Below are 12,785 nucleotides of genomic sequence, written 5' to 3'. Positions count from 1 at the left end.
TTATGGCCTGGAAGAAAATCTGGCGACCCTGTAGTGACAGATATCCGCCAACTGCAGTACTTATCTGATGGAAGAATAAATTACAAACTGGAGCACACAGCAGAGTGGGAGGAACTTCCACAGAGGAGGAGAATGAGTTCTCTGATTGGTGATCCACGCAGTTTGCACACTGCACAATTGCCAATCACAATATCTAAGTTCACTCATTTGCAGGAACTGAAGCAGGTAATTGAGCATGACCACCACTCTTTCTATGATAATCTCTCTGCAAAGCCGGACAAGTAAAAAGTTCCCAGAAGAGGACAGTGATCAATTTGCACAGTATACTTTTAATAAAATACAATTAGAAAGCATTGATGTAATAAAATTCAGCTGAATAAACTGTAATGATTCATGTGTTTGAGTAAAACTTCAATATAATAAAAGCTTCATTCTTAAAGCAAAATCTCCTATGTATAATTTGGTGGAAACCAGAAACTCCTATGTGTCAACGTAATTAACAAAAATTAAATATCTGGTCAAATAATTGATATTACTGCAGTTAAACCATAAAGGGTTATAAAAAGACAGGTACAGAAGGGAACTAGATTACTTCAATTATCATGAAGTTAAGTATTATTATATGAAATAGTTTTTTGTCTCTCCTGGAAAATTTGTTATTTTGCACATAGGAGGTTTGTTCCCAGCAATGACGGTATGCTTTAACATATCATCTTTCAATTGAAACTTGTTGATGATGTGTTAACAGGCTGTACAAAAGTAGTTTCTCATTGATGAAAAGAAAAGGGATTTATCTGTATCCTGGAGATCATTCACTATGTTTCAAGTCTGAATGCCAATAACTAACTCAAGATCACTTCCTTGATTTTGAATCAAGCTGTACTCAACTTCAGGCAATGAGGAGCTTTTGACTATTTAAGGCTGAACAAATTTGGTGAACAACTGCTTTAGCAAATCCATTACAATACAATACAATACAATACACTACAATGGATTAATTTTGCCTGGCAAGATCAAGGCCATTAGGCCCTCTCTTCCATCTAACCAGAAAATACAGTATCTACATGTGCAAAATTGAAATAAATATACTTACAATTGAAACATCTTGCTACTACTAAACAATACAAAATTATGATAAAAATTAAAAATAAAAATAGGAAAAATAAGATGATGATGATGAAGATGATTATTTAGACAATTATGACATGATTAGCTATTTTTTATTAACCTTGCTAATAACAGTGGGATTATATAAAGTCTATAGTTTGAGTAAGGCTAAATCTACAATATTTCCATAACATTACTTAGTAGGTAGCGGTGACAAAGCTGCCTAAAACTAGCAGGTGAGGCTCCTCTGACAGAGACGGGTAGTGTATTCCATTGTTGTGCTGAAGAAATAAGAAGTGAGTTCGTGTATCGTGTGGTGCGGTGAGGTGGAATAGGTAAGAGTGTATTAGATTTTGACCATGTTCCGAAACTGTGATTGGATGAGAGGTGGTAAAATTGACTGTACAAGTAGGGAGGTGAGCGTGAGAAGAGTATTCGATGAAGAAGGCATAAAGCATGAAGATTATGGCACTGTTTGAGTTTTAGCCAACCAAGTTCATCATAGGCAGTTGAAACATGATCAAAGTAACGTAGGTCACATGCAGAATGTCCTACCCAACTCTGTGACCCCAAATATCTCCGAAATGAAACAAAATATGAAAATTCCAATTGGCCAGGAACATACCCATGTCAGGGGCTCACACAATGAGAAGGCACGCGCAATCCACAAAGGCAAACAAATAACACCTCCAACACCAAGTTGCGCTTTTTTTTAAATGGAACATGTATGTTTATTCTAGCAAAATGACAACTAGAGCTACAACTAGTGATAACACACTTGGTTCTGCTTTTCTAAACACATTTACTAGTGGCCATAGCCCTCAGAAACTTCATTGTTGTGCAGTACATCTGGCATGGAAAATGCACCCACAAATCACCAGTAAGGTCTTGTCAAATGAAACCGTGTCACTTCAACAGATGTTCGAAGTGCCCTCTGTTTGCATCAGTACACTTTTGGAATCTTGTAACAAGAGAGTGTTGCACGGATTGCAGTGTTTCTACAGATATTGCCGCACATGCCACAGTAATATGATGTTGCATATCCTCTACTGTCGTTGGCAGTTCTTGATATACTCTATCTTTCACTGTGCCCCAGAGAAAGAAGCCTAATGGTGTCAAGTCTCGGGACTGAGGTGGCCATCACACAGGACCTCCCTGTCCTATCCACCTATTTGAAAATATCGCATCCACAACATCTCTGGAAACTCGAGCAGAATGTTCATTCTGGAACCACATTGATAGCTGCATTTCCAATCCCACATCCTCCATGAGGAGGGGTATGGTGTGTTGCAGAAATGATGAATATCGCTATCCGTTTAATGTTCCCTGATAAAAATAGGGACCTAAAATACGGTTACCAATGATACCGCACCAAACATTGACACTCCACTGTCGTTGATGAGCAATTTGGCGAATCCAGTGGGGATTTTGCTCGGACCAGTAAAGCATGTTCCGCAGATTCACATGACCATGATTTGTAAATGAAGTCTCATCCGTAAACAATGTATTACATAGGAATGCTGGATTACCTTGCAGCTGCTGAAGTGCAAAACGACAGAATACAATGCGGGATTCAAAGTCCGTCCCATACAGTTCCTGGTGCAGTGAGATTTGGAATGGATGAAATCGATGCCTTTACAAAATTCTGCCACACTACTGGGGCTTATTCCAGAACCTCGTGCAATCTGTCAGACACTCGCCTGAGGATTGTGCACTAAAGCAGCCAGAACAGCAATTTTGTTTTCAGTGCCAGCCGCTGTCTTTATACGTTGTCGTTTTGTGGGAGCCCAGCTTCCTGTTTCCCTGAGTCTCATGCAGATGTTGGCAATGGTACAAGGCGAAGGACACCGTCGATCTGGGTAGCGTTCAGCGTACAATGCCACAGCTGCAGTAGCATTTCTGTGACATTCACCATAAATTAAAATAATATCCAGGTATTCTTTGTTATTGAATGCCGGGCCATCGACTAGATTACGGCAATTGTTACACGCCGCAAGAAAACACGGTTTAATGTGTCAATATGGAAAGCAATATCCGAAACGTATGTGAATTACGGTACAGTATGACAGTAGACCAGATCAGGAGACACTAGTACACTGAAGCTAGAACATGCCGAGCTGATCTCGGTTTGTTTACAGCAGGCCACAGGCCAGTGCAAGCAACCCCTGCTCAGAGCACAGAAGTATATGCATTGCATTACGTCAGAAACGGTGGCACCATTGCCATCCTCTAACAGCCATGTATTTCAGAATGTATGAGGTTTAGAAACGTGAAACCAAGTGTGTATCACCAATTGCAGCTCTAGTTCTCATTTTGCTAGAACAAGCACACATGTCTCATTTAAAAAAAATGCAACTTGACATTAGAAGTGCTACTTGTTCACCTTTATGGATTGTGCATACAGTCTCATTGTGTGAGCCCCTGACATGGGTATGTTCCTGGCCAATTGGAATTTTCATATTTTGTTTCATTTAGGAGATATTTGGGGTCGCATTGTTGGGTGGGACACCCTGTATATAACGAACACAGGCGTTTTGTGCGCATTGTAGTTTATCATTAAGAGTAGCAGTCAGGTCGTTGCACAACGTCATAGTAATCGAAATGAGGTAATACCAGAGTGCAAATGAGGCGTGCTTTTAATACTTGAGAAAATATGTTGCGGAATCTTCTATGTGAGTTAAATGTCGCAAATACTTTCCTGGAGATGCTGGTAACCTGCTGCTTCCAGGAAAGCTGTTTTTCTGTCATAACGCCAAGATCTTTGACAGATTCACTGAAATCAATGGGTAAATTTTGTAGGTACAGTTTTGGTAAAGTAAAGTTGCTTATGGTTTTCGAACAAAGCCGAGGATGTGAAATTATTATAGCTTGAGATTTTACATTATTTAATCTAAGTCCATGCATGTCAGTCCAATTACAGATTTCTTGTAAGTCTGTTTTGAAATTTTTAATTTCATCAGTTAGTCTTTCTGGTTTACAGTGCAAGTATAATTGTGTAACATCAGCATATATGTGGTGTCTGCAGCTGTTTACCGACGACGTAATATCATTGATGTAGACAGAAAATAGAAGCGGTCCTAGGACAGACCCCTGTGGAACACCAACCTCTACGGATCGCCAGGATGAATATTCATTATTGTTATGCCTCCTGAAGGAAAATGCAAAAGGCCTTGTTAAAGTTTGAGGACAGGAACATAAATAATTTTTCCACACATGCTGTAGCCGAAGTCTTACTTTGTAGGATGGGTTTGTCACATGTGGAAGAATATGTCAATCTTTTATGGACATGTGTATTAGCAGAATCAATATTTCTTTTCTTCTGATACTTTTTGGATCAACTTTGTTCAGCACTAGGTATTCTGAAAGATGTCAAGCTTGCGGAAATATTTTGAGTGCATAATATTACTTCCTCCTTGAATAAAGAAAAAAAAAGGATCCGACTGGTCCAGTAGTTTATGCAAACATCTGCCTAAATTAACCACCTAGTACATACAGGCTTCAGAATTTCCCCTACCTCTAAATTGTGCAAGTTCTGAAATTACTGAAGGCATTCTTTTCCTATGACACTCTTTTCTGAGAAATACAATATGTCAACAAGGATCTCATCCAGTTTAAGTGGTAATCTTCCATCTAATGCTGGTATAAATAGCACAGCGCTCACTACTTCTTCCCACAGAATATCATCATAGAGTGTAACAATAATAGGATACAACTTGGCATTTGTATCAATGCCTCCATCCATTGCAAAAGAAGAGGGTCCATTCTGGAGGCATTTAACAACTTCAGTTGATGCATTTTTTGCCATTTTATTTAAAATGCATGTTGTTTTCATGTGAATATAGCTATATTTCTTTGCAACTTCCAATATGGGAAACATCTTTTTAAATAAAGCACCAGAATGATCAACCACACTAAAGGTGACACTCTGGAGATAAAAATATATTTTTACCTAATGCATGGATTTTCACAAAACTTTATAGGAATGTCACCTACATAAAAGTAAAGATATCACGAACATTTTTTCCATATACAATTAACAAAGCAAAGCAAAGTCACCTCCGTATAAAGGATTCCACTATTGTTAACCTCAGCACACGATGGGGGTAGAGTAGTTAGCTCTACGCCCGGCCACCTTTGCCCCCAGGAATTAATCTGGCACTCATTTTTGGTGATATACACTTAACAGCTCCCCCAAAATACATTTAAAATATTTTTTGAAATATTTCATTTCATTTTTCATGAAATTTAATAAAGTTGTTAAAGAAAATTTGTAATTATGTAGATAAAACTTTTTTCAAAAGCAATGCATATCAATTTTTCTGTACATAGTTTAGATAAGGAGATAAATCATACTAATGTTTGTGTAATTTTTATGTTCTAAAATTTTGGACTTAAAACTCCCTACTACTTTAAAAAATTCTGCAATCAACAATTCCATATACAGGTTTCTTCATATAGCTGTGATAAACATACAATGCAAATTTTGTTACAATTGGCTGAATACTATAAGAGAAAAATAGGATTTAAATGTAAAATTACAATTGGCAGAAAATTAAAGCAAAGCTCTAGTGATATTTTCTTCCTGAATCCATTACCTAAACGTCACCAGAACTGTATGTTTTTTCTTCCTTTTCTTTCTTGGCAGCTTCTGCACGAATATTAGCAAATCTGGAAGCTTGTCCCTTCTTATTCTCCTTCTCTAAAGAACAGTGGACATATTGTTTCACTCTATGACAATCCCTCTGTTAACTCAGGAGTTCCTATACTTCGCACATCAGGCTCCTATCTGGAGTTTTGGCAACTTCAGTGCTATACTGTCCTTGATTGACCAATGAAATTGCTTCCGCCATAGCCACTGCAATTTTCTTTATAGAAATAGAGATTTATTTTGGGCATTTTGGCCAGATAACACTGCAGAGATTTTCATTAGCATTTTGTGGCTTCACAGAACTGCACTGGGCTGAAATGGATTCCGATGCCAGTCTCCTGTACACAGGCACAATTTCCATTAACACATCCATATTCAGTGGAGTGTGAATTGCTGACTTGTGCAAAACAAAGCATTATTACAGTGATAAATTGTTTGAATTCAGCAGAATAACTTCATGACAAGGAAAAAAGAAACCCAATCCCTTCAATTTCAGTCATAAAAGAACTTTCACCAAAATGACCAAAAATTTGATTTTTATCTCCAGAGTGATGCCTGAGGGGCACACTGTGTTCCACCAAAACGGAAGTAAACAGACATTAGGCCGTAAGTAAGTCACTGTCAACGTTTCCAGACTTGGCAAAAAAGGTGTTGACTTTCTTCTAAACTTTCTTCTATATAACATAACTTATGTGTTTACTGCACTTTCGCACAATTACTTAAATTGATTCTTCCACCTTGTGCAATATTATTATCACACACACATACCGTGAAAAGGGCAAATTTTTCTTCCTCTCTTGATTTTAGTATGCACAAAAATTCAACAGAATATGATTCTTTAAAGGTCTGGAAATACTGTTATTTATTCATGAAACCTACAATAGGAACATAGCGTATGAAAATGTCCGAGAACAAATGCCTTGATACCTAAGAAGTATCTAAAGGAACCTGGATCGCTGAACGTCAAATAAAATTATAACAAACACTCAAGGCAGTCAAATACTTAATTAAAACATGTCAAAGCACACAAAGACTTAAGCAATTAAATGAATACTTTGCCAACCTCGTGAACAAAGAGTATGCACATGGTAAAAACACACACATGTGGAACGAATGTAATTAGTCCAAGGAATACAGGAAACTGCAAAGCATGAAGTTATAACATGAAAACTCAAACACTTCATTAAAATATGTCATAATTTTAAAAGGCGAAAACATTCAAGGAACACCAACTTTGTGAACAAAAAAAAAACTCTCATGTTGTCAAAGAATATGGGTTAAATCACAACAAGCAAACAGAGCTAAACTAAGAATTTGTGGAGCAGAATCTGTCAACACCTATGATTCACACGGATGAACTGTTATTGTGGCTTTAAATTCAATTCCAATGATGACACAAACATCACACAAACATCATCACCTTCCAATGAATCTGTTCGCTCATAAGAGTGTTTCCTATGAGATGTGCCAAGCTTATCTGACTACTAAGGGTTAAAATGTAATCACCTTAAAGTTACCTGGAATGACACTTACAAGTGAAGTAGTTGCTGTTCCTTCAAGCAAGACTGATTCCCGTTTGATCTTTACTTAAAGATCCATTTCACCCTGCAGAAGATGCGGTTTGAAGTACCAATCACATCTAAACATGAGTTATCGACTATTGTGGACTTGCCTTCGACCCACACAAACAATCAGCTATACAGAAGTGGGGTGATTAAAAATTTCAATGTTTCAAATTTTTGTATGCGAATTTGTAAAATGACACTGTCCATCCGTAAAACCATAAAATGCTGCAATTTGCATAAATTTTATGTATAAATCATAAAAGTTGGCTGGTATGTACAATGGATGGCAATGACTGAGCAATGGACAGAGCAAAAAAAGTTCATTAACAATTCTTACTTCTGCAAAACATTTCACTGAATCCCTTCAATCATAAGAGTGATTTCAATGAGATGTGCCAAGCTTATCCGACTACTAAGGGTTAAAATGTAATCACCTTAAAGTTACCTGGAATGACACTTACAAGTGAAGTAGTTGCTGTTCCTTCAAGCAAGACTGATTCCTGTTTAATCTTTATTTCCAGATCCATTTCACCCTCCAGATGACGTAGTTTGAAGGTGTTTAGATTTGAATTTGCTTCCAATGATCTTGCACTAAAATATGAAACAGAAGTTTTATTATTATTATTGTTGTTGTTACTGTCTAGGTCATAATCTATAGACTAAGCAACAAGCTTGTAGGTTTACTTAGCTGTTGATATCATTATCATAGCTATAGGGCCTCATGTTTTACATGATTGTTGATGTCGTGTTCATAGCTACTCGTATACCACATCCTATTTCACGCGACTGTTGATACTGTGGTTACAGCAAAAGGACCCCAAGTTTTATATGAGAATTCATATTGTGATCACAGTTACAGGACCTCAAGTCTTCTACAAATCATAGCAGGATCATAGTCAAGGATCTCCATTTTATATGACTCTTGATAGAGGCCCCGCACAGTCGGCACAATTTACTATGAGCACTTATGCAGGTCCTGTCCCGGGTAGACATCTATGACGTGCTACTTCTCAGGTTAGGTTACTCGCTTGCGACTTAAGTTATTTGAGTATTTGACAGTATTTTACACCAAGGAGGAGCACAGGACTGGTCACCGTGCACCATACGCCATCTGGTCGTAATTATTAGAACTCCTATTGACCCGCCATATTCAGCCATATATCAACAGAACGAAGAAACGCATGGTAGTTTAAAATAATATGAAAATTACTGAAATTGCTCTGAAAATCATGGGATCGGTCCCAGCAATTGGGAAATTGGGAAGAACAATGAAAAATCTGGAGTCTCCCGCTTAAATCAGGAGAGTTGGCATGTCTGAGTTATGAAAGAGAGAGATTACTTTCATGAGGAGTGAGTATTAGCTATCAACTGGATATACCTGTTGTGGAGGCAGGGGCATAGTCAAAGCTGGGAGGGGGGGGGGGGGGGTTACTGGGAGTTAGAACATTCTCATGGAATTTTTAAAAAAAGAAAGTGAGCAGCATCTGACAATAAACTAGTGAAAGTCAACTCCAAGGATTGGCTCCTTTGAATATTCACAGAGACAAAATTGTAAAACAAACAGATCTCTCGAATCTCTTTCCAAACTAGCCTCAAAAGTTGGATTTTATATTGCAATCTAAACATAGCTTTTGCCAAAAACCTTTGGTCATATTATTTTTATTCTGTAGTATAATGTAATATATGGTATTGTACTAGTATTGAAATCGAATATAAACATCATTTACTCATGTCAGTGCCCTTATGTTACTCATGCATGTGTGCACCACACATGCACAAGCATCTTCATTATGTTCTGTTAACATTGTTAAACTATAAACACCTCCCCCATCGGTCGATCCTGGCTATGCTATCGTCGAAGGTATTCATAGAGATACAGAAGAATCTCCTAAATAACATGGATTTACCAATAAATATTACAGAATTACAAATAATCTTATAGATAACATAACCAGAACAACTCTCAATATATATATAATGTGGAATATTACTCATGCTTGCTTGCTTGTTGCTTGCAGTGAGAAATGGAATACGTTAACATAGATTGTTGATTGTTGTTTAAATTGGTCTAACATCCAGGTCTTTAGACCTCGAACATTACTACTAACAAGTTTAGTAGCCTACAAAAATTCAGAACAAATAAATATTCAGCATGTCCCTTTTAATTCACACCCATGGATAAGTTGATTAACATGACAATACAGTAATTAAATTTTTACAGTAAAATATATTTCTTTCCAAATTACCATCCTCAATTGGTCTGGATTTGTTACGTCTGGTTAGTGACAACAATCTTGATTTATGAGTTTCATTTTCCGTATTGATATTTACCAATCGTCATACTAGTACAGATTTTACCAGGCTCAAAAAGGGAAAGGAACCACCACATTTTTTACGGCATTTGATATCAGAAAATTCCAGAAACTAGGCCAGAACACGTTCGATAAGTAAACAAAGGATTGCATCACACATATAGTGCATAATTTAACACATATCAAGCCTGTATTGATTCATTTCATAATTATAGGAAAGTGCTGTTGGTTGCAAATGGAACCTATAAAGACCAATATTTGACTTATTAAAAAAAAGGCAACTACTGCAAAAATACAACGCAAGAATCAAGGCCAACACGTTTCAATGTCACTAATACATTGACTATATTACTAGACATCTAAGTGTTTTAAAAAAACTGTAGTAAATGATAAGCATTCGAGTTAATAGACATTTATGTTTCACACAATAAATAAATTTAAATATTATCAAATATCTGATGTTATACAAAGACAAATTGTTACAGTATTTTACCATATAACAACGCAAAATCCAATACAATAAGTATTTTAGACTCTAAAGTACAAGAATTATACTTTAAAATATCCTAGTGTGTTTATGTAAAAATATTTTATAGAGGTCAACACGCATTTATATGTTACTTAAAGTAGTATCATTCCAGCAACATGGTGTAAAGATGTAACATGATATTTTATTGTAGTTATCACGCAAGTTTTATTTATCACATTTTACCAATAGTCTATTCACGATTGTAAATAATAATAGAATGAGAATCGATTTCACAGAATAAGCAAAAAAATACCTATAACAGATGCTTAATCAACCCAAAGACGCATTCTGTCAGCCTAAATGCATGTATATAACAGACAAAGTTTTGTAATTTTAATTTTTATCACAACGATTGTAAATCTGTAAGTTTTTAAGATAAGTTTTCACTGGAAATTATGAAATAGTATATCATGAAGGTCTTTAAGAGGTATAAGATAGAAATGCTATTGTGATTCTGATATAGCTGAGGATGACCTATGAAGGGTCGAAACCGGTCCTAGATTGTAATATTTTACTAGAAAATAAATGTATTGATCAGGTGGAAGTTTTCTTTCCTTTTATGACGATTAGTGACAAGACTGAACTGTGATCAAGCAAAGGGGATCTGGGGGGCTTAAGCCACCTGGTAAGGGCCGCAAAACAACTGTTAGGTCTCTAGAATTCTATAGGGTAATAGCAGCATATTCAATTAAGGACACGGACGAAAAGATGAATTATATTATTTATTTATTTATTTTATGCCTTTGTATGTGGCGAAGTTAGGGCTCACGGCCCTCTCTTACACTTACCTACTACGTACAGTACATAATTACATACTTTGGTAAAATAACATTAGCAGACCCTAGGAGCTACCTAAATTTATGGAGTAATATTATAACAGATTATAACTGTTATTTTTAATGATTAATATTATCTAGCCTATCCACATCTACATCACCTAACAATAGTTCTAAATCACGCTTGCACTCATACACACTAACATTCATACAAGCTGGTCACGTATTTAAGTAGAAATCTTGACAAGACCGTTTAAATGAGACTGTTGAAGTGCTATTACGTATACTGACAGGGAGTGTGTTAAATAGCCTTGCCCCAGACACTTGGAAAGAGTGGCTGTATACAGATGAATGATTAACTGGTATCATAAGAGTAGAAGTCAATCTGGTATTATGTCCATGGAAAGATGAGAGGAAGTTAAAATGTGAGGATAGGTATTCAGGTGTAGATTTGTTCAGAAGTCAAAAAATTAGTGTCGCAGTATGTAAATTCCTTAGTTGATCAATTTTCAGCCACGATAGCTTCTCATAATAAGGGGAAATATGTGTTCTAAAGTTCAAAGAAAATATAAATTGTATGCAAGAGTTTATTGCCCTTTGAAGTTTCATAGTTTGTTCTGCAGTTGCATCGGTTAATACGACATCACAGTAATAAATTATTGGAAAAATGGGGGTTTGAATAAGTTTTATTTTCATGCTGTGTGGAAGAATGGATTGTTTCATTTTTAGGGGGTGAAGAGATTGATATACTTTTCTGCAGACACTTGTTATATGGTCATTCCAGTTTAATGTGTCATTCATGACAACGCCTAGGTTTTTTACAGACTTCTGAAAAGGTAGGCTATAGCTTCACCACAGAGCATGAAGTTAAGCTGTTGTATGATGATTAGCGTATTTAAAAGTCTAGATTGTCCTATTATGATTGCCTGCATTTTCTTTGGGTTAATTAATAGGCAGTTTTCTTTAGCATACGAGCTAATTGAATTTAAAGTCGAGTTCATGTGGTGGATTGCTTTGTCAATGTCGGGGACCTTAAAGTGTGAGTATATCTGAAGATCGTTGGCATAAATATGATAGTTGCAGTTGTTCAGATGAGAAGAAATGTCATTAATATAGATTAAGAATAAGAAAGGTCCAAGAACAGACCCTTGGGGAATGCCAGATAGCTTAGTCCTCCATTCTGTAGTCTTCATGTTTGATACAACTCGCTGTCGTCTGTTTTTGAGGTATGAGCCCAAGAGCTCAATAGCAGAATGAGCCATGTGAAGTTTTTGTAACTTAGCTGTTATATTTATGTTTATATTTACAGTGTCAAACGCAATGCTGAATTCGAGAAGGATAAGTATAGTCAGTTTTCGTTTGTCCATAGCCCGTCTAATGTCATCCGTGATTTTGATTAGTGTAGTTGCAGTACTGTGTCCTTTTTTAAAACCAGACTGTAAGAAATCAAGTACAGAATGTTTTTCCAAGTAAAATTTGTTTATGCATTATCTTCTCCAGAACCTTAGAAAGTGCTGTGAGGATGCAGACAGGTCGGTAGTCAGATGTATTGCTTGTAAGAGAGATTTTTGGGTTTTTGAATGAAGTAAGACTGATATTAAGTAAATCTGTAAAAATGGGCAGTATTATATCGATTATGTAAGTCACAAATGAAATGGGAATTTCATCAGCTCCTGTTGCGTGAGATTTTATTGAATTAACTTCCCTTCTTACTTCATGTTCTGTAACGGTATCAAATTCAAATTCAGGACGGACTGGGGATTGTTGCCTTAATATATTGTCAATGGTGTTTTGTACTGCCGCTGTGTCAGGAGTGAGACGTTCCGTGGAGAAATATGTATTTAACTC

The 12,785-nt window shown here is 36.4% G+C and overlaps 1 protein-coding gene across 1 annotated transcript in view; it reads right to left on the bottom strand.

Annotated features, from left to right (window-relative positions):
* Positions 1–12,785, bottom strand: part of LOC137502869 (uncharacterized) — a 67,528-nt gene that overhangs the window by 51,663 nt on the left and 3,080 nt on the right. The window contains exon 2 of the mRNA XM_068230027.1: positions 7,782–7,911. Within this exon, the coding sequence (XP_068086128.1) occupies positions 7,782–7,847 (66 nt within the window). The 5' untranslated portion in view covers positions 7,848–7,911. The remainder of the gene's footprint in view (positions 1–7,781; positions 7,912–12,785) is intronic.

This window comes from Anabrus simplex, chromosome 13 (genome assembly GCF_040414725.1).
Source record: "Anabrus simplex isolate iqAnaSimp1 chromosome 13, ASM4041472v1, whole genome shotgun sequence".
NCBI classification, from domain to species: domain Eukaryota; kingdom Metazoa; phylum Arthropoda; class Insecta; order Orthoptera; family Tettigoniidae; genus Anabrus; species Anabrus simplex.
This window is presented reverse-complemented; position numbering and strand designations above follow the sequence as displayed.